The sequence below is a fragment of the Drosophila elegans genome, unplaced genomic scaffold, assembly GCF_018152505.1.
Source record: "Drosophila elegans isolate 14027-0461.03 unplaced genomic scaffold, ASM1815250v1 contig_149, whole genome shotgun sequence".
NCBI classification, from domain to species: Eukaryota; Metazoa; Arthropoda; class Insecta; order Diptera; family Drosophilidae; genus Drosophila; species Drosophila elegans.
This window is the reverse complement of record NW_024545513.1, coordinates 3,267,008-3,285,859: the sequence shown is the minus strand read 5'-3', so window position 1 is coordinate 3,285,859 and position 18,852 is coordinate 3,267,008. Positions and strand designations below refer to the sequence as shown.

Sequence of the window (18,852 nt, the reverse complement as noted above, 5' to 3'; positions counted from 1 at the left end):
CACTTGAGCGCCAAAAAAACAGCCTTATTTGTTTTATATACCACAAATAACAATAGTGTGTATTGTTTTAGTTTATGGATTATTAAAAATTTCATTATGAGGACAAATACTCTAACGAGCTAAGAAAATACTTATTACAACATGTTTATGCATAGCAAAAAAAAGCGAAACTGTTAGACTCCAGATTTTGTAAAATTTTAACAATTTCCCATTTCCGAATCTGTGGTAAGGCACAACATCAGGCATGCTCTATTTAAAACTAAGTTTTTAAAATGTATTTTTGTGTACATTTTTGGGTACACATTTTATAAAATTTGAATCAATTGCCAAATCCGAATCTGTGATAAACAATACGTTCTTATTTTTCCAATGCATGCTTTATTAAATATAAAAAAAAAAGTTTTTAAAATGTAATTATCTGTACACAGTTAGCTAAAATATAAAATAGTTTTGCTTTTCAGACCCAATGCTTTTCCTGCGAAATGCAAATGTTGAAGTTGGTACTTGAGAATACGGTTTTGTAACTATGCTCAAGGATCTTATGGCGGCAAGATCCCTCAAAGAAGTTGAATGAGTTGGTATTTGGATTTTGGTTGCTTCGTAGTAGGGTGGTTGGAAATCCCGGCTGGGATGGGTCAAGCTATTCTTGGATGATTGCGATGGTTGCGATGATGAGTGCAGATACGGTGGGGCAACGGCATAGGCACTATCTGAGTACTGACGATTGCCATTGGAATATTGCTGATGTTGCCGCTGTTGCTGCTGCTCCTCGTTTTGTGGCCATTCCCTGTGGATGCTGTGTGTGGAGGGCAGCTGGTACGAGTGGGACTGCATCTGCAGGTAGTCAGAAGCGGAAGGGGATCCACCATGGAAACTCTCGTTTGGTGAACCAGCCAGCTGTTGCTCATGTTGCTGCTGCTTTGGTGCCGAGGGCGAGGAGAAGATCTGCTTGCGATAGGCATCTGGCAGGGATTGGGTCAGCAGACGAGTGTCCAGAGCATCCAATCCAATGAACCGATCGTGCTCCGAATCGCTGGAAAGCGTGTAACTTGGCACCAGCCCTGGCGAGGCGATTGTCTTGTGGCTATTGGCATGCGCCTCGGCTGAAGGAAGTTTCTCCAGGTCAAGTTCGTTAATGGGTTGCCAAAGGTCACCACGCAACGGCAGATGTTGCTCAAAGCGATTGTAATGCTGCTGTTGCTGCTGCTGTTGCTGCTGCTGTTGCGGCTGGTATTGCTGCGAAGATTGCCAGGGTTCAATTTCTTGGCGTTCATGTTGCTGGTGCACTGAATTCCAAGATTGCTGATGTTGCTGCTGCTGCTGGTGACCAACATTTTGGTAATGTTGCTGCTGCTGTTGCTGCTGCTGTTGCTGCTGATGTTGCTGCTGGGAATAAGCTGGCTCATAGGAATGTTCGTTAAGCTGATGGCTGGAACTTTGATGTTTATATAGCTCCTGAGTGGAACCCAAATGATGTTGCTCCTGGTTGGAACCCAAATGATGTTGCTCCTTATTGGAAGCCAAATGATGTTGCTCTTGGCTGGAACTTTGATAATATTGCTCCTGACTGGAACTCTGATGACCTTGCTGTGGTCCTAAGCCCTGATGTTGCTGATAGCTCCCAGAGTTTTCATGATGTTGCTGGTGTCCCAAGCTCTGGTGTTGCTGCTGGGGGAAAACCGATTGCCAGGACTCATCCTGCTGGCCATGTTGATGCTGCTGCTGCTGCTGTTGTCCTCCGCCATAATGCTGCGTGTTGTAGGGACCATTGTATCCCTGCTGACGATGATTTTGCTCCTGATGTTGGCGATCAGCGTCCGAGTTGCTGCTGCCATTGTGCGATTCCTCCGCTGGCAGATATTTGTGGGCGGGGCCATTGTAGCGATAGCCATTTCGATTATTATTTTGCAAATGCTGCTGGGGGCCAACCACAACGGCCTGGATATAGCAAACGAAACCCAAAAGGGCAAAGAGCTTGAGGGTCTGGAAATGTTGATTGATTAAAACATGTAGAGGAAAAAGGATTCACTTGACGCGACACTACACTCACCATGCCAGCTTTGAGCTTCATCTTTGCGGCTTTGGGCTTGAATGCTGAGTGAGCAATGACTAGCTTTGGCCAGTGAAAATACTTTTTATACCCACCAACGACCACCGAACTACTCCATATGATCTTGAATAAAATCTGTGCGTAAGCGGGGGCCGAATTTGAGCCACAAAAAAATAGACACAATGTTGCTGTTGCTGCTCTGCTTGGGCTGCTGATAAATCGCCAAAGTCTCACGTAACTGAAATATTTGACACTGTGTTGTGCCATTAACAACAGATTCTCGCCCAGAAATCTCTTCTGGGTTCTTAAAAATAAAAATGTAAAACGATAATGTCGGGCGGATGTATTTGCATTTAAGTGAGACTTTAAAATGCAAATGCAAATCAAAGGCGGCGGCGGCGGCACTTTTACTTTGTCTTACACAATCCGAGGCTGAATCTTTGGATCTTTCAATCAAAACATTTGTGGGCCTGTGGGCGGCTGCTTTATAATTGTACGCAAAAATATTTAATTATATCGAACGCACACACACACTCACCTCACCGCTGGGTAAATGAAAGCGAAGTGTTAAGCAAAACAAAAAGGCAAACAAAAAGACAAACAAAAAAATGAAAACCCAATAAATAAACGGAAGTTTTCTTTAGTAAGCCAAGCTCTTAATACCCTTGCAGTCATATCGAAAATATATGAAAGCTTATAAACTGCGTAATGCAGTTATATAAAAGCTATGGGATATAGTCAACTATATACGAATATATATACTCTATAGGGAACGTTTCGTTATCTGCATTTCACACTTCTTATCAATATTATTATACCCTATGGAAGGGTATATAAACGTCATAGGTAGCATTTGCATTTTCTGAGTTTTTTTATGTTGATAGGCATGGTAATGAATGATTCACTCGCTTAAAGACCACACAATTATTGGAAGATTGTCTTGAAATCTTGATTGTGTAACGTATTGACTTGATTAATCAAACAAAATATATATTTTAATTAAAAATTTCTAATAAAATTAAGAAAATGAGTTTCGCAAAAGCCAGCATATGTGAGGTATTAAGTAAAAATTTGCACATCATCTTTTTATATTCTATGTCATTGATTTTATTTATTTATTATTTTGTTTATTTGGGTAATTTGTTTTTTTTTTATCGCTTTTCTAGTTGGCCATACAATAAATAATCATACTTAAACTTAGGTATCTAACAAACAAAAAAAAAACAATATCATATACAATCAACCATGCTTCGAAACTCTGGCATAAAATCAGCTACAAGGGGATGGGGGGTAAGTCTTTGGGGGGTGGGAGGGTTTAACTATTTGGGCGGTGGCCTCAAGGCCAAACTTGCTTCCAAATCCTTGACCTCCGTGGCTCGCAGTTGCTTCTTAATCGCCTCTTGTCTGGGATGAGCACCGCCGCCCCTTTTTCCACGCTTACCACCTCCCGAGGCCACGCCCCCTGCGATGGGCACGCTCCCTGAACCACCGCCGCCTACCGCTTGACCTCTGACCTTGTACGTATGCTGATAGCCATAACCTTCGGGATTATTATTGAATTTAGGGCTATAGCTATCGTATTCGAGACTCGCATGCTTGCCGCTGCTGTGCGAGTGGGCGTGGCCATGGGCATGGGAATGGGCATGGCTGTGCGTGTGGGTGTGGCCATGGGCAAGGCGTAGAGGCTGTTGCTGTTGTTGTTCCAACCAGGAATCATGATCATCCTGTAGTAGAGGTTCCTTTTTCAACACATACTGATAGGGATAATCGTCTTCGTGTAGAACAAGCTTGGATTCGTTTTCCAACTCGCCTTCCGGTTCGGCAAAATAACCGGAATACCCCTTATAATCCGGATGTAATTCCCCGGATCCGCCGATCTTGAGCTTATGGCGATATTCCTGCAAAGCTGCCTCTTTACTTTTATAGGGCAAAGCATTGATGTCGTGATAGATTTCGGAATTGAAGTACAACTTGTGCGGCTGCTTCTGATCTTCGCGAGAATCACGTTCTCTATCCCTGATTTCCCTCTCCCTTTCCCTCTCCCTCTCCCTCTCTCTCTCCCTCTCCCTTTCCCTTTCCACCCGATCTGGCGTGGGCACCACATGGGAGAGATCGAATTCTTCGATATTTTTCAGGGCCGCACCATGATCAAAATGTTCGGCACTCTTCAGGGGCAGAGTATAGGGTTTCGAAACGGTCTTCACCGTGGCCGTTTGCAGTGGAGCTCGTGTCTTGATCTTGTAGATGAACTCAACATTGGGACTGAGTTCGTCAACGGGTAAATCGGGTGCCTGATAGGCCGTTTCCGTTTCGGATTGAAAGTGCTGTTGCTGCTGCTGGATGGGTTTTGAAATCGAAGAAGAGCTCCTTAGTTTCCCAGCTATTTGGTGGTGGTGCTGCTGCTGTGGGTGTTGCTGGTGGTGCACCTGTTGTTGATGGTAGACCTGTTGCTGGTGGTGTTGTTGTTTCGTCGTCGTTGATGGTGCCGTATACTTGGGTCTCACCGTACTGCTGCTATAGCGTTTCTCTTCCGAGTGAGAAGATGGTATATGGTAAGCACCGGAGTTGACCGATGATTTGTAGTAGGAGGTCTTGGTAATCGAAGGCGGGGGCGGCGGCGGCGGTGGTGGTGGCGACGACGACGGGGGCGTGGCCGGCTCTTGAGGCGTACTTATGATTTTACCCTCCGCCTCCAGTTCTTTCATATACTTGATTACCGACTTTTCAATTTGTTTCATAATCTCCGATTTGGGAATTTCCGTAGAGGCAGATACACGAACTTTTTCCTCGGCCTCGGCTTCCAGATTTCTGTACTGATAGGGGGCATTATAGTTGTTATATTGGTTGTTATTACTGTATTTGGGTCGATAGTGTCGTTCGATGTCCTCCTGTCCCTGAATCTGGGAATCGCCCTCGGTGGAGGGTTCATAGAGCTCATAGCTCCGGGTCACCGGTTCCTTTTCGTAGACGGGAGCGGGTGCCAAAGCGGGCGATGGTGGTGAAGAGGCGGAGGAGGCCGATCCTAGGGATACCGACGATGGCGACGAGGATCCAGAGGCCAGGATCAAAGCCTGTTGTTGCAACTCCTTGTGCATTTGCAATTCCAGCAGCTCCCTCTCCCTGTTCCTCTGCTCTTGATAACTTCTCTGGGTTGAGGCTTGCAGTTCCTTAAGGTTAAGATTCTGATTTAGATTTTGATTTTGATTTTGATTCTGAATCAGATTTTGATTCTGATTTTGGTTTGGACTCTTGAGCTGAATCTGCACCGGTGGCTGTTTGTAGGCCAACTTAATGGCATTGACCACATACTCGGCTGCCGATTGGGAGTCCTCCAGATTGACGGAGCCACCGGATCCGGATGCTGCGGTTGTGCTGCTCACAATGAGTTTCGGATGCGATTCCTGTTCTGGGCGCACTAGATTCAGTTCCACCTGACCATAGCTGTAATCTGGGAAATATAAATAATGTTTATTATGGGTGACTTGTAAAAAATATTGAACTACAATACGTAAATATTTGCATACTTTTGGGCACTTTGATTAAACTCTTTCAATATATTCTTGATCAGCATTCCTAAAAGAGACAATCAAGCCATGGATGTCTGTCCTTTCGTCTGCCCGTTTGTCTGTCCGTTCGTCTGTCCGTTCGGCTGTCCGTTCGTCTGTCCGTTCGTCTGTCCATTCGTCTGTCCGTTCGTCTGTCCATTCGTCTGTCCGTTCGTCTGTCCGTTCGTCTGTCCGCCCGTCTGTTCCAGTTTAAAAGTTATCTGTTTAAAATTCTACTTCTTTGCATTGCAGTTAGCATATAAGTCAAAACAGTCCGGATCAGAAAATTATATCATATAGCTCCCATAAAAACAATCGCAAAATTAATGAAAAAAATTAAAACTTTGTTGTTGTCTTATATAGTCCGGCTTTCATTTTATAAAAAGCTTGTTTCTTTTCTTGTTAAATTTTTTTTTGTTTCTGAAACATATAATAAAGTGCTTTGGAATGTCAGACAATAAAATTACCTTTGCTAGACGCCTCCTTTGGCCTGCTGCTGTGTATCACCGATCCCCGCCTGGGGTAGACTCGATCATCCAATCCCCGACGATTAGCTGCCAAAGCCAGCTGATCGGGCACTGTCTTATCGCCAGTGTCCTCCAAAGAGGATACACCTGCTCCTCCTGATCCTACTGATCCTCCCGAACGACGGCGACTATTGCCCGATGTACCTGAGGTCACTGAAACGGCATTGCAAAGTGTTGACATCTAAAAAAAAAAAATTCAATTACTGGACTTAACTTTGATCTACAAAATCAAAAGAAAATCTTTAAATGAAAACGATTTAATGTAATATGAACTTGTAAAGTAGGGCAACCTACTTTAAAATAATATAAAAAGCAAAAAGATTTAAAGTTCCTATTTCCTAATAAATTAGGACGTTTAATGGTAGAAATTCTATTACTGGATTGAATTTATACAAAAATTAAAATTCCTGCTGAATAGTTTAGGAACTTTAGTGGTATGCAGATGTTAGGACCTTTTATAAAAGAAACTTCTAAAAATTGGAAATCGGAAAATGATATTTGATTTCTTAAAAGAAAATGTGATTGTGCGTGGTTTCTCAAACGATGCTAATATCCCGGCTTGACTCCACTTGGCCACTTTGTTTGGGCCCCATTTGTTTGTGCTCACATCGCAATTAAACCAATTAAACTCAGCCAATTCACTTTCGCTTTCGAGGAGGATAAAATAAATAAACATAAAACAAGGAGAAGGAGGGAACGACTGACAGCTCAATTTTTGTATGATTGAGTTGGCCAAGCTCAGTTGGCCAAGTTCAATGGCCATTCGACCAGAAGAGAGGGCAATGAAACATTGGCATGAAATACTTGCTGCACGCAATTTCGGATCGCAAAATGGATATCGTTAAAGGGGAATGGGCATCCGATCAAACACCTAATGCGAAACTAGATTTAAACAATTTGTGTGTCCTTTTTCGGAATTTCTCTACTATTATTTCTATTGCTAATGCCCGATGTTTGTTACAATTTATGTCTTGGTCGATGCTTGTTTTATTAAAAAAATTCAATCTCTAAAATTCTCTCTTAAAAAAAGGAGAGTTTAATATATATAATTTACTTTGATCTAAAAAATTCAAACTGAACAATATGCCTAGAATTTTTCCTATGTCTTATTAATATTTGTTTATATATTTATTTTATTCTTATCCATTGCGGTTTTAAGCTATTTTAAATATGGAAATATTACATTTTATTTTTATTTCACAATTGACTATTTTTGGAATAGATTTGAATATCTAAATATTTTATTTCAAACTTTAACATAATACAAAAAAAATAGAAAATCATGCAATTAAATATGCATGGCTTTCAATCTTATCATTTGGTTTAAAGTTTAAATATGAAATATAAAGATGTTAATTCAATAGTCAGATATGGATTTCTGACTATTTTTTTAACCAGTGTAGGAGATCCTGGATTGGTTTTTATGAGTTTGCAATATTAAAAGGCAACAGTATCACAAATCAACAAGCTAGTTTTTTAATATGCACTTAATATCACTTGATCGCGGGTCACAAAAAAAAAACAAAGTACTCCTTGCGGTCTCGTATAGATCCAAATCCTTGGGATAGAGTGGAGCTCTACTTACGATAAGCAAAAGGAAGAGGCACCACTGCCGCCGGCTGAGGATGTGATGGATTTGGTGGATCGCATGGTGGTGCTGATGATGGTGACGGGATCGTGGCGCTGACATTGTGGCGCGTCTGAGTCTCAACTTCGATTGTTGGCGGCGAGCTGGCAAGGTGAGGCTTTTATAATGATGCGGACCGCTGCAGCGGAAAATTTATGCGAATGTGAGCGCCAAAGAAAAGCGAGAAAAGTGCAAGTGCTGCAACGGGCAGAAAGAGTGAGAGAGAGCGAGATAGAGCGAGAGAGAGAGTGAAAGAGACAGAGAAGGGGAGAAAAAGATCGCTTCACTTTCGATGACAATTCGAATCGTAATAAGCCATCAACGCACAACACGGCGTATGCGTGATAAGTTCGACCATTATAAACGCTATAGGGTGCGAAAAGGAAGGCAATATGGGATGGCCAGCGAGAAAAAGAGAGGACAACTGGTTTTTAGTTTTTAGTTTTCAGCTTACAGTTTTCAGTTTCTTGGCATCAGTTTCGGTCTCCTCGGTCTCGGTTTAAGCTGCCACTTTGATGGCCAATTAAGCCATAAGCTAAGCCAAACAAACCCCATACCACAAAACAGTTCAATGAAATGTTTGCCGGATAAACACCGAGGGGTAATACCCGTAATTGTCTTGTAAAATCCTTGCCACCAAAGGCATTTATTGGGCTAAACGACAAGTAATGTACCCCGGGGTGTGACTAACCCATCCACTTGGCATACGGATAGCAGGAAAATACATGGTAATAGCCATGGAAGTACAAGTGGATTTACTAGCCTATTCTATTCTATCTCAAGCTATCTACTATTCTTTTGTTGCAATAATGTGACTTTTATGAATTGAATTCCAACAGTTGCAAAAAATAATAAATATAATAAATAATATATAAAAAAAAAAATAATTTAAATCTTTTGAGAAATGTTACGTCCAGTTAATTTCATCAAAAGACACATGGGAAAAAAAAGAGGATGCCATAGCATAAAGATAAGACTTGTGGTTTTGGCGGTCGGTGCAGCAGCTCTCTAGTCTGTGGTTACCTTCATGGTCAATGGCTCAGTGCATAATAATTAACAAGGAGCCAAGCATTTGCTGATTTACGGAGCTCTGCAGAGTTTCTCATTACCAAAAAAAAAAAGCAAACAAAGCTGATTTTAATTTCGATTATGTCGAGTCGAAAAACTTGCTATTGAAATCGAATTTTGGCCATCTGATTAATTTCCCTTACGTGCTGGCCGGGGGATTTCTATTGAGCTTTTGGCTTGGCCCACAGGGCGTGTGATTTATATTTTAATATTCTGCAAGAGAAGCAACAAAATGAAACTGAAACAGCAACACTTGCCACACTTAACGCTAACGATAATAGCCGTAATAATAAAAGCGAAACAGTTTTGCAGCGGCAAAACAAAAGCAAATGCTGGCAAAGCCCCTCCACATGTGTGAAGATCAACAACCTTGCCAGCAGTCGAATGCGATTGCCATATAGCTATATAGCTTTAGTGCTCCGTACCCCGTTATGTGGCCAAAAAAAGACTGCAGAAACACTACCAAATCCATTGGCTGCCACCAAAGATGAACAGTGGTCGAAATCATTGATAACTGATTTAAAAACGGAATATTTCAACTCCGTTTTATTGGAGAAATGTCAAATCTGCACTTCTAGAGGCCATAAATTGTTTATTTATCGAACCAAACCAAAACCAAACCAAACAATATTTTATTTATGAGACAGTTTTGAGCAACCCTGATCTAATATCTTATTCTTAAAATTTGGGTGCATTTTAAAAAAGTTTTTTTTTTGTTCTCTCTTCACACCAGAAGTGGATATAAAAAGGTACACTGATAAAGAAATGAAACGATAAAAAAATATCCGATTATGCAATTTAATATGCAATTGTGTTTAGTATTTTCATTTAATACTAAATCATAATATTACACTTAATACTTAATTATAATAATTATTATTAAATATTTGCATATAATATTAACTCAAAGTATTAAATACAATGCATATTAAATTGCATAATTTAATATTAAAATATTTTAAGTAATGTGGAAAATTTAAAAGCTTTAAATGCACTTTATTTTAGTTTAATATAATTTTTGTTTAAACTAAATTTTCAATTATTCATTAACTCGAAGCGAAAAATATTAAAAATGAGAACAAAATATTTGGATTCACTACTTTGTTTTTTTACCAGTGTATAATAAGATATAGATGTAGAATATGGTTTAATTTTAATTTTCCTTATGATTTAAAATTTGTGTTTGCTCCACTGTGGCAGCTGCAACGCTTCAACAATGTCTGAAAATGTAATGCTTGTGGATCAGACTGCATCGCTTTAGTTATTAATTTGTTGCCGTCGTTGTTTCAGTTACAGCCAGTGTTTTATGGGTCCATTGTTGGGGCGAGAGAGATCATCGTTTAGATCATAAAGCAAACAGTTTTTGCCAACTCTTTTTTTTCTACCTTCTGAAGGGGAAGTAATGCTGTTGATTGATAGGATTCCGGACGGGGAAGAGTCCGATCCGATGTATACACGTGCTGTGTACTTGGGCGTGTACTTGGGCGTGTACTTGGATCGAATCGGAAAGAAACTTGGCAGACTTCCCAGAGACTTCAGAGTCCAGACCGTGACAACAATGGCAAGCGATGGCGCACTTTCGATTTTCATAAAAAAGTGGACAGTTTTGAGATAACGATCCCGAAACTGGAGGATCATATGGCAATGCAAATTGCAAATGGGAATGCGAGTCGCGAATTGCGAATCTCCCAAAGAGTGCGGAAGTCATCGCAGAAGAGCACTTTTTTAATTCGAGTGGAAAGTCGACGGAAAGGCGGCGCTGCCGCATTTCAAAATTATAGAAATTGGCACAATTTACCAGCCATTGCGGCAGCTGATTATGCTAATTGTTTGGCCTGTTCGGCGGCAGTATCTCGACGAATCTGCTTACGTAAGGCACATCCATGTGGCAAGAGAGCGATGTGGCAAAAAGGAAGAGACTGCCATGTGAAAGTGCTGGCCATCGCTCGGTGGGGCGGCAAATTGCAGCGAATCGCATTAGATCACTAGACCACTGGACGCAACAGGGGGTGAGCTCAAGCCCACTCGGTAAACTCAGTTATTCAAATTAATAGTGAATCAGCATGGAGCTCCATTAAAAGTTATTTACAAATTGAATTTATGTATCTCTTTGACACGAATTTAAATTACATATAGACAGATGGGAGCATAAAAGCAACTAAGTTTGGTTTCTCGTTTGCCTGCTACTAAATGTATTTTTAAAATTGCTATTGCAATTCTCTTTATAACTAAATATATCGGCACAATTTTTTTTTTTTAATTTTAGTCAGTGGATTTATTGTACATTTTTAAGATCTCCATTTCAATTTTTTACAAAATTACAGATAGATAAAAAGAGAGCTGAATAGCAAATAAGGTTGGTTTCTCGTAAAAGTAACTTAAAAATTGTGATTATATTTTTTTTGCAATTTACTTATCTTCTACTAAATTTAGTTTAAAAATTTTTATAATTTATTTGTCATTTTTTTTTGTTAATAATTTATGTAGTTTAAAAATGTATCTCTATTACGAGAATTTAAACTATAAAAAAAGGTTGATTTCGCTTTTGTCTACTTCTTAATGCAGCTTAAAAATTGTTATTATTTTTTATTTGCCATTCTCTTTTTAACTAAATTTATTGAACATTTTAAAGATCTCAATTTAAAAATTTTACAAATTGAATTTGTCTAGTACAATCAAAGCGAAAGAAGCGTTAAATAATTGTTATTATTTTAAGTATTATTAATTATCAATTATATTTTTAGCTTGAAAAATCTTCATTATATTTTAAAATTTTAATTACAGGATTTATTGAACATTTTAAAGCTCAAGATTTTATTTTCTTTATACATTTTAATGGGCTGATTTATTGTAAATTTTAAAGCTTTCCTAATTTAGAAAATGTGTCATCGCTCTTGAACTCATTTAATGTACTATCAGTATGCACAGATGTGAATTAAATTACATAGAATTTTGGTTGGATTACATCTTTTTAAAGCAATGACCTCTCAAAGAAAACTTCCCATTCACCGAAAATTTCCTCGTGGATTTCCCATCGGCACTTAAAGCCCCTGCAAGTTGCATGTCGGTTATCAATTCAGGCCTTTTGTTTTTCCAAAAAATATTTTGTATCGCGCTCATTCGGCTCTTAACACTTAAATTATGCTGGAATTGATGCTATTTTTATGGGTTTTATGCGTGACTTCCGTGAATTGGTTAACTCCCCGTTCGAAATGAGAAGACTTTAGGGTTTGTTTTATAATTCGTTTTTTTTTTGTTTTTTTTCGGTTTAATCGTAGAAAAATACATGTAAGTATAAGTAAAGTAAAAAAGCACATTTATTTACGGACTAAATATTGCACACATGATCAGCAGCACATTTGCTTGGTTAACAATACAAACAACATAAAAAAAACGTCGTACTAAATAATGAAAAGCGAATGTGCGGATTGATGAAGACCAGTCCCACACCTCTCTACCAAAAAAAAGGGGGAAAACAATGTGAAACATTGAGCAGCTGTCGTCCCCAAACGTATGCCTTTGCTTTGTAGTTTGAGGATCGTGGACCAGTTTCAGATGATGAGTTTGGAGCTGGAGGATCGCCCCCAGGATCTCCCCTTTCCCTTTTCCTCCAACTTGGAATAAATACTAATGAACGGATATATCAGGCACAAGAAGCAACCACAAATTGTGTTAACAATACGAGCATTTCGGGGGATGCTATTCACTGAAAGCTACTACTAACTTGCTGTGTTTTTTCTGGGGTTTTTTTTAGGCAAGCGTCTTTCTCAAATCTCTGGAGAATTTTTAACAAAATACATTTGATCTTATTGTGGCCTCTTAATAAAATAGTTTGGCAAGATTGGAAGCTTTGAAGGTTTAAAGACTTTTAAGTTATAACAAAAAAACATATTTATACGTGACGTCAAAGTATAGACAAAATTATATTAAAATTTAGGGTGACGACAGCTTTATCTTTTTTTAAAAACATGAATCCTGAAGGCATAGTTCTTTAGAGATTTTCGAAATCTACTTCACTTATCATTGAATACAAAAGAGTGCCACAGAAATCTCTAAACGTTTTGAAATCACTTGCAAAAGGGTTTGGTTGTATATATATATTTTAAACTTATATATTTTCCCAGTGTTCAGGCCAATTTCTTCTTTGTGATGCTTATAAAAGTGAGGCAAGTTATCATCTCATAAAGCATATTTTTGTAAGCGGGTTTAAATATTTAGAGAAGCTTGCGGCACTCGCAAATAATATATTTTCAAACTTAACCCAGAGTCAAGTTGAAAAATTATTTCGTTAGATTTTGTTGTTGCTCAATTTTGCTAAATTTATGCAGCCAGTAAGTGTATTTTTTCTAGTAAACCATCCATCCCCCGCAGCATCAGGAGTTTAACCCTCGAGCAGCTGCGTTGTCTTGTATTCCACAGCCGAACCCATTTCGGCGCCCAGTTTCTCCCTCACATACTCCCTGATTTGTTCCAGTGGTTCGGGCTTAGTTGCCCGCTTTCCCGGACGCATCTTGAGTCCATGGGCATGGTAGTTGAAGGGACGTTCGCCCTCCGATTGCTGCTGCTGTTGCTCCACCTCGAGGTCAGAATGTTGTTGCTCTTCCGCCTGTAAATGTTGCTCGTGTTGATGGTGTTGCTGGTGTTGCTGGTGTTGCTGCTGCTGTTGTTGGTAGGGATACGGATTAAAGATGACCTTTGTGTGGGTGGGTCGAGGATTGTTCTCCGTGATGGGTAGACTGTGCTCCGGTTCGGTTTCCTGTTCCGGACCCTCAGGAGCTGTGGGTGGATCAGATTCCGGCACATATATCGGCTGTTGATGTTGCTGCTGATGATGATGTTGCTGCTGCTGCTGATGGTGCATATGCTGTTGCTGCAGTGGTTCTGGTTCTGGCTGGGCCATTGCTATAAGATAGAGCTGCGGCTGCTGCTGCAGATGAGATTGCGGCTGGGCATAGTAGAACTGAGTGGGTTGCTGATAATCCATCATGGGTGCATAGTATTGCTGCGGCTCATATTGCTGCTGCTGCTGCTGCTGCTGCTGCTGCTGATGCTGCTGCAGCTGCAACTGTTGCTGATGGCGCCCCTTGTAGCTCTGATAGACATCGTCAATGGGTGCATATTGCAGGGGTGCCGGTGTGGGTGCCAACTGGTGGGCATAGCTAACTTCCTGGTGGTATTGGGCAGGTTCTGGTGGTCCATATTGCGGCTGGGGATCCACATGTTGCTGGTGGTGTTGCTGCTGTTCGGCCTCCTGCAGCAAGCTGAGGTACTGGGCTGCTCTGATCTCGAGATACTGCTGGAGAAGGGTTTGCAAATGGGCGGCATATTTGGCGGGTCCCGGAATTCGCAGGACAATGACTGGTTCCTGGTAGCCAGCACTTCCACCACCACCTGAACCCTTTGCCTCATCCTGGGGCAGATCAATTTGTGGCTGTTCGGGGCCAGTGTGCTGTGTTGGCGGCTGCGTTTCATAGCTGGTCTGGGGCTTCAGCTCGTACGAGTACGAAGGTTCAATGGTCACGCTGGTCACCTGCTCGTGACTTGGATGCTGGTGATGCTGCTGGGCCGGCTGCTGTGGCTCCTCATCCTGCTCCTCCGGCAGTGGCTGCGGATGGGCAAAGCCGGAGGGGATGTCATGCTGCGAGTACGGATAGAACATGAACTTGGGTGGCGTGTAATCGTAGCCAGCATGTGAGTAGCCGTACCTTTAAAACCAAAGAAGTAATGTCATTGTTAATTATTGGGTAAATCGCAACATTCATCGGTCCGTTCTTACCCCAAATCACCATCGATGGTTCGCTTGCTGTTCTTGCCACCAGCACTAGCACTAGTGGAGTTATCCCTCTCCACCTTGATCTTGATCTTGTCCCCATGGAGTTTGAACTGTTTGTCCAGTTCCTTGATGAATTCCAGATCATCGGCGGGCAGATTGCCAAATGTCTCAGTCAAGGCCGCCGGAACTTTGGTGGTGCTCCTGGTGCTGCTAGTGCCTGCGGACTTGACAATCTTCACGCGTGGCTTACTGGGTTTCGTGGTGGTTCCCCTGCTACTGCTGGAAATGGGCGCCGTGGTGGGCGTTTTGGTTGGACGCTTCTTCAGGGTGGTCACTTTTTTGGGAAAGCCATTGCCCTTTGAACCGCTCGACTCCGACTGGCTCAAACCGCTGACCAGGCACAGTAGAGCACTCAGAGTGCCCTGGAAAATAAAGAAAACCAGAAATCTTTGTAATTCTTGTACTTTTCAAGAAAAAAAAAAAATCAGCAAAATATAAACTGCAAATTTTGCTAGATTTTGATTTCAAACCAAGTTTTACACTCTAGTAATGATCTTTAAGTTGGGCTGGAATTTCTTTTCTAAACAAGTTGTACACTTTATCCATTCATAATTTTCATATTGATTGATCATCAAGTTCATTGTTGCAATTTATCCCAAGTTTTGTTTTGGGCTATGAAAGCAATGTGAATTGTGCAAAACGGCGGCTTTTGTTTCGGCCCAAAATGGGTTTGGGCTCAAGGTGAGAGGCGCGAAGACAATAATGACAAACAAAAGGGGGGAGTGTGGTCTCGATTTCGCTCTCATCAGTTGGCGATCGTTAAACCATCAATCGACAATGCACAAGCTGGAGAAGAGGTTTCACATTTGACATTTTATCAAAGCGAATTGGTGTTGTAATTGAATCTCGTTGTGGTCGAGTTCGTGTCTTTTGAGTCTTTTGAGTTCAGCACTCGCTGGCAGTTCGTGTCTTTAGTCTTTTGAATTGACTAATGGCGCGATATACGATCGATGCTTTATAACGGCAATTATCTGGGTGACGATTATGGGTTATAGTCGATAACTGTTGTTGATGAATGCGAATTATGGGTTATTAGTCTAAGAATATGTTTAATTAAACCAGTTTATCTGTACTGACCATAACTCTTAAATGTCAGTTTGGTAGTTAAAAATAAATTAAACTTGTTAACTCAAATGTAGTGGTAAATTTTTAACAACTAAATTTTTAACAATATAGCAAAATTAGCTGCCTATTCTATTGCTCTTAAAATAATGATTAAGATTGTTTTATTGTTGCTAAATGCTCTTGTCGGTCGTAATTAATAATGTTAAATTATTATATTTTAAGCAATATAGCAAAAGTTGCGATCTTGCTGTAATTAATGCAATTGATGCAATTCAACAAAAAGTTATTGTATTTTAGACAATATACAAATTATTTAGATTGCCTTATTACTTGCAAAATACTATTGCTGCAATCGACTCTCCCAGTTTTCCATGTCCAGCAATTAATTCGCCTATCTGGCGGTCAGTTAAGTTTTAATTGCATTTTGTCACTCAATTATCTAGCCAGTAAGTGAGTGTGAGTGTGTGTTAACCGAAACTGGGACAGTGTGTCAAGTCATTTTAATAGCTGTTGTCGTTACTGCTTGGTTACTGCTACATAGGCATATAGCAGTTGCTATTTGGCCGTTAAGCAGGAAGAGTTTTTTGGCTGACTTGCCACAAAACAGCCACGAACAAACAACAACAACAACAACAACAAACAGCGGTGAATTTTTGTCAAAACGTTAGCATGAGCTGTGGGAGCCAAAGCGCCAAAGAGCTAAAGAGCTTTTATATAAGCAACTAGTTAGATCTGTCTTTCGCATTGATTTATCTTTGCCAACTATTTTCTGTAATAATTTAATTTAATTGCATCTCGGGCTTTGGATTCGCCTTTCACTTGGCGTTTGGAAAGAATCGACTGACTTTGTGGGTGATTTTCGAGGCAATAAGATGGAGATTCCCATTCCCGACATTACAAAAATTACAAGCAAACCAAGACTCGGGGCAAACGATCGTCACGCAACGCGTGCAAATTAGCCGGACTTGGTTTTGTTTTTTTTATTTTTTGCTTAGTTTGCGCGGTGTTTTTGGTTATTGTTTTCGCCTTCATTGTTGCATCATCCGCAGCAGCAGCAGCAGCAGCAGCAGCAGCAGCAGCAGCAACATCAACAACATCAAAGCCAAGCACAACAATAAAATGTAAATTAGACAACTACAGATTATCCTGCCAGAGGCTGAGTGGTGCCCCCCCCTCCCTCCCCTCCCCTTTTACCCCACCGATGGAGTGTAATAACTTTATGTAACCACACGAGTGGCGACCACAAAAAACAAGTTCTGCACCGATAAAAAAAAAATAGCTCGAAATCAATTTGATGTAAGATGTAGATAGTAAATTTATTGTTTCTTGTGAATGAGTGCTAATATAAGCAAAAAGGCAGTAATAAGATAGTTAACTTATATTGTTTTTTACGTTTTTCAACATCAAATTTTTATGCTGATCCAAAATGATGCTAAGAGTCATAAAAAATATTATCTTTATATTTTTTAAATGCAAACGGCTGTGTTTTCGGCACTGAGAAGAATTATGAAATATTAATAATATTTGAGGATAGTTAAAAGTACTAGCAATTAAGGAAAAAAAAAAGTTTTTCCTTCTTATAAAAAGTTCTTCCTTCTTATAAAAAGGCTTTTAAACATTTTTTTCTCTGTGCTGGAAAATGTTCAATAAATCTTTTTCTAAATTTTCGGATATTAAAAAAAGGGTTTAGATAGTTTAAATAATTAGCCACTTAAAAAGAAAAAAAAAAAACTACAAAAAATACATATTCAATTAAAGATCATTAAATTAAAAGGTATAGACTATGGACCCTTGATTTAAGTGATACAGAATGAAATGAAAGATCTAATGACCTTGAGCATTTACTTTACTTTATAGTTTTCTACTTTACTTTAGTATTTTATTTAATATATTCCATTTGAATTGCCATAACTACTCCATATTTTTGCTTTGTGTGTGCGCGCATTTGCGTAAACGGATTTGTTGTGGCCACTTGGCCAATCGTTTGGCATTCTACCGTGGAATTTAGCGTCCAATTAGCGGACGATTAACGACAGACAGTCCAGCTCCCTCAGCGTGTTGATTGATCGACCTGATGGACATGGACATGGACATTCAAATTTACTCGTTGATTGTACAAGTTCGCAGAAGGGCAGTCAGTGGAGCGAGCGAAGAAGAGGTCAAGATTGCGATCATTTCTGTTGTTGTTGTTGTGATGGTGGTGTGGTGGGGTGGTGGGAGTTCATTGCATCCTCCGCCTGGTTGAGTGAACTGAAACCACTTTCGCAGCTGACCAAGCCGGCTTTGCAACTGCACCACTTGAATGCAAATTAATTTGTCAGCCGACGACGACTTGTTTTTACTCCGCACCGCACCGCACAACAAATGCACAATTCGATTGGTGGGTGGGTCTCTGATTTCCGGGTTTTCCAAAAAAGATTATGTAATCATCTCCCAGGCTCTAAATTTACTCTTACTCTTACTCTTACTCTTACCAATATCAATGCTAATCTCATGGCGATTCCAGGTAACTATGAATGCGCATTCACTGCCAGTTTTTCACACTATTCAATTTTGATTTTATAGTATGTTACACTTTTGAATATTCAGAGTTTTTTTTTTTTTGCAAATGCACCACAAGAAAAAAACGAAAAATAAATATATATATCTGTGACTAAGGGTAAACACGACCGATTTTTTCTATTTTTTTTTTCCTATATGATATTTGTTTTGATTTTGGATACGGATTCGAAATCGAAATCGGAGCGATGTCAGCGTTCAAAAGTCGCGCCTCTTACTGCGGATGGCGCTGACGATGCTCGCGGTTTTTATATCGCAACCACAACAGCAGCAGCAACAGCAGCAGCAGCAACCACTTGCTCTTCGGGTTGCATCAAGCTGGAATATCGCCACCATCACCGAAGTTGGAGTTGAAGTTGAGTATTTTTTCTTGTTGTTTAAACCCAAGCCAAAGGCGAAGGTGGATTGTGAGTTGTGAGTAGGGGAAACAAAGAAGAGTTCACCACCAATGGCACCGCACGTCTCTACATAAATATTGCAGTGTGACTGAAGGTGTAGGTTGTCTGAGATTGCTCCAACGGAAAGATAAAGATGAAGATTCGCTGCTGCAAAAAAAAAAACGAGAAAAAAGTTTTCTG

The 18,852-nt window shown here is 40.2% G+C and overlaps 3 protein-coding genes across 3 annotated transcripts; all 3 read right to left on the bottom strand.

The window, feature by feature from the left end:
- Positions 1–388: 388 nt before the first annotated feature.
- LOC108138398 (putative mediator of RNA polymerase II transcription subunit 26) lies at positions 389–2,116 on the bottom strand. The gene is made up of 2 exons (XM_017260580.1): positions 2,051–2,116; positions 389–1,983 (listed from the first exon to the last, which is right to left on the bottom strand). Exons 1-2 carry the CDS (start codon positions 2,069–2,071, stop codon positions 433–435), a joined length of 1,572 nt encoding a protein of 523 aa, XP_017116069.1. The 5' UTR covers positions 2,072–2,116; the 3' UTR covers positions 389–432.
- A 1,134-nt stretch (positions 2,117–3,250) lies between these two features.
- LOC108138396 lies at positions 3,251–7,826 on the bottom strand. Its single transcript, XM_017260575.2, has 3 exons — positions 7,708–7,826; positions 6,063–6,303; positions 3,251–5,498 (listed from the first exon to the last, which is right to left on the bottom strand). Exons 1-3 carry the CDS (start codon positions 7,810–7,812, stop codon positions 3,370–3,372), a joined length of 2,475 nt encoding a protein of 824 aa, XP_017116064.1. The 5' UTR covers positions 7,813–7,826; the 3' UTR covers positions 3,251–3,369.
- Positions 7,827–12,046: 4,220 nt separating this feature from the next.
- Positions 12,047–18,497, bottom strand: LOC108138434 (putative mediator of RNA polymerase II transcription subunit 12). Its single transcript, XM_017260635.2, has 3 exons — positions 18,190–18,497; positions 14,594–15,012; positions 12,047–14,522 (listed from the first exon to the last, which is right to left on the bottom strand). The coding sequence occupies exons 1-3, from the start codon at positions 18,208–18,210 to the stop codon at positions 13,199–13,201; spliced, it is 1,764 nt and encodes a 587-aa protein (XP_017116124.1). The 5' UTR covers positions 18,211–18,497; the 3' UTR covers positions 12,047–13,198.
- Positions 18,498–18,852: the final 355 nt, after the last annotated feature.

What these genes read in the sequence shown, in the direction of transcription:
- LOC108138398 (XM_017260580.1), bottom strand. Translation starts at nt 2,071, where the DNA reads ATGAAGCTCAAAGCTGGCATG. An exon ending in TGAAGCTCAAAGCTGGCATG is followed by an intron (nt 1,984 to 2,050) that starts GTGAGTGTAGTG and finishes CAACATTTCCAG; the next exon opens with ACCCTCAAGCTCTTTGCCCT.
- LOC108138396 (XM_017260575.2), bottom strand. Translation starts at nt 7,812, where the DNA reads ATGTCAGCGCCACGATCCCGTCACCATCATCAGCACCACCATGCGATC. An exon ending in GCCTCTTCCTTTTGCTTATC is followed by an intron (nt 6,304 to 7,707) that starts GTAAGTAGAGCT and finishes TTTTTTTTTTAG; the next exon opens with ATGTCAACACTTTGCAATGC. An exon ending in AAAGGAGGCGTCTAGCAAAG is followed by an intron (nt 5,499 to 6,062) that starts GTAATTTTATTG and finishes TATATTTCCCAG; the next exon opens with ATTACAGCTATGGTCAGGTG.
- LOC108138434 (XM_017260635.2), bottom strand. Translation starts at nt 18,210, where the DNA reads ATGAGATTAGCATTGATATTG. An exon ending in TGAGATTAGCATTGATATTG is followed by an intron (nt 15,013 to 18,189) that starts GTAAGAGTAAGA and finishes TTTATTTTCCAG; the next exon opens with GGCACTCTGAGTGCTCTACT. An exon ending in ACCATCGATGGTGATTTGGG is followed by an intron (nt 14,523 to 14,593) that starts GTAAGAACGGAC and finishes TTGGTTTTAAAG; the next exon opens with GTACGGCTACTCACATGCTG.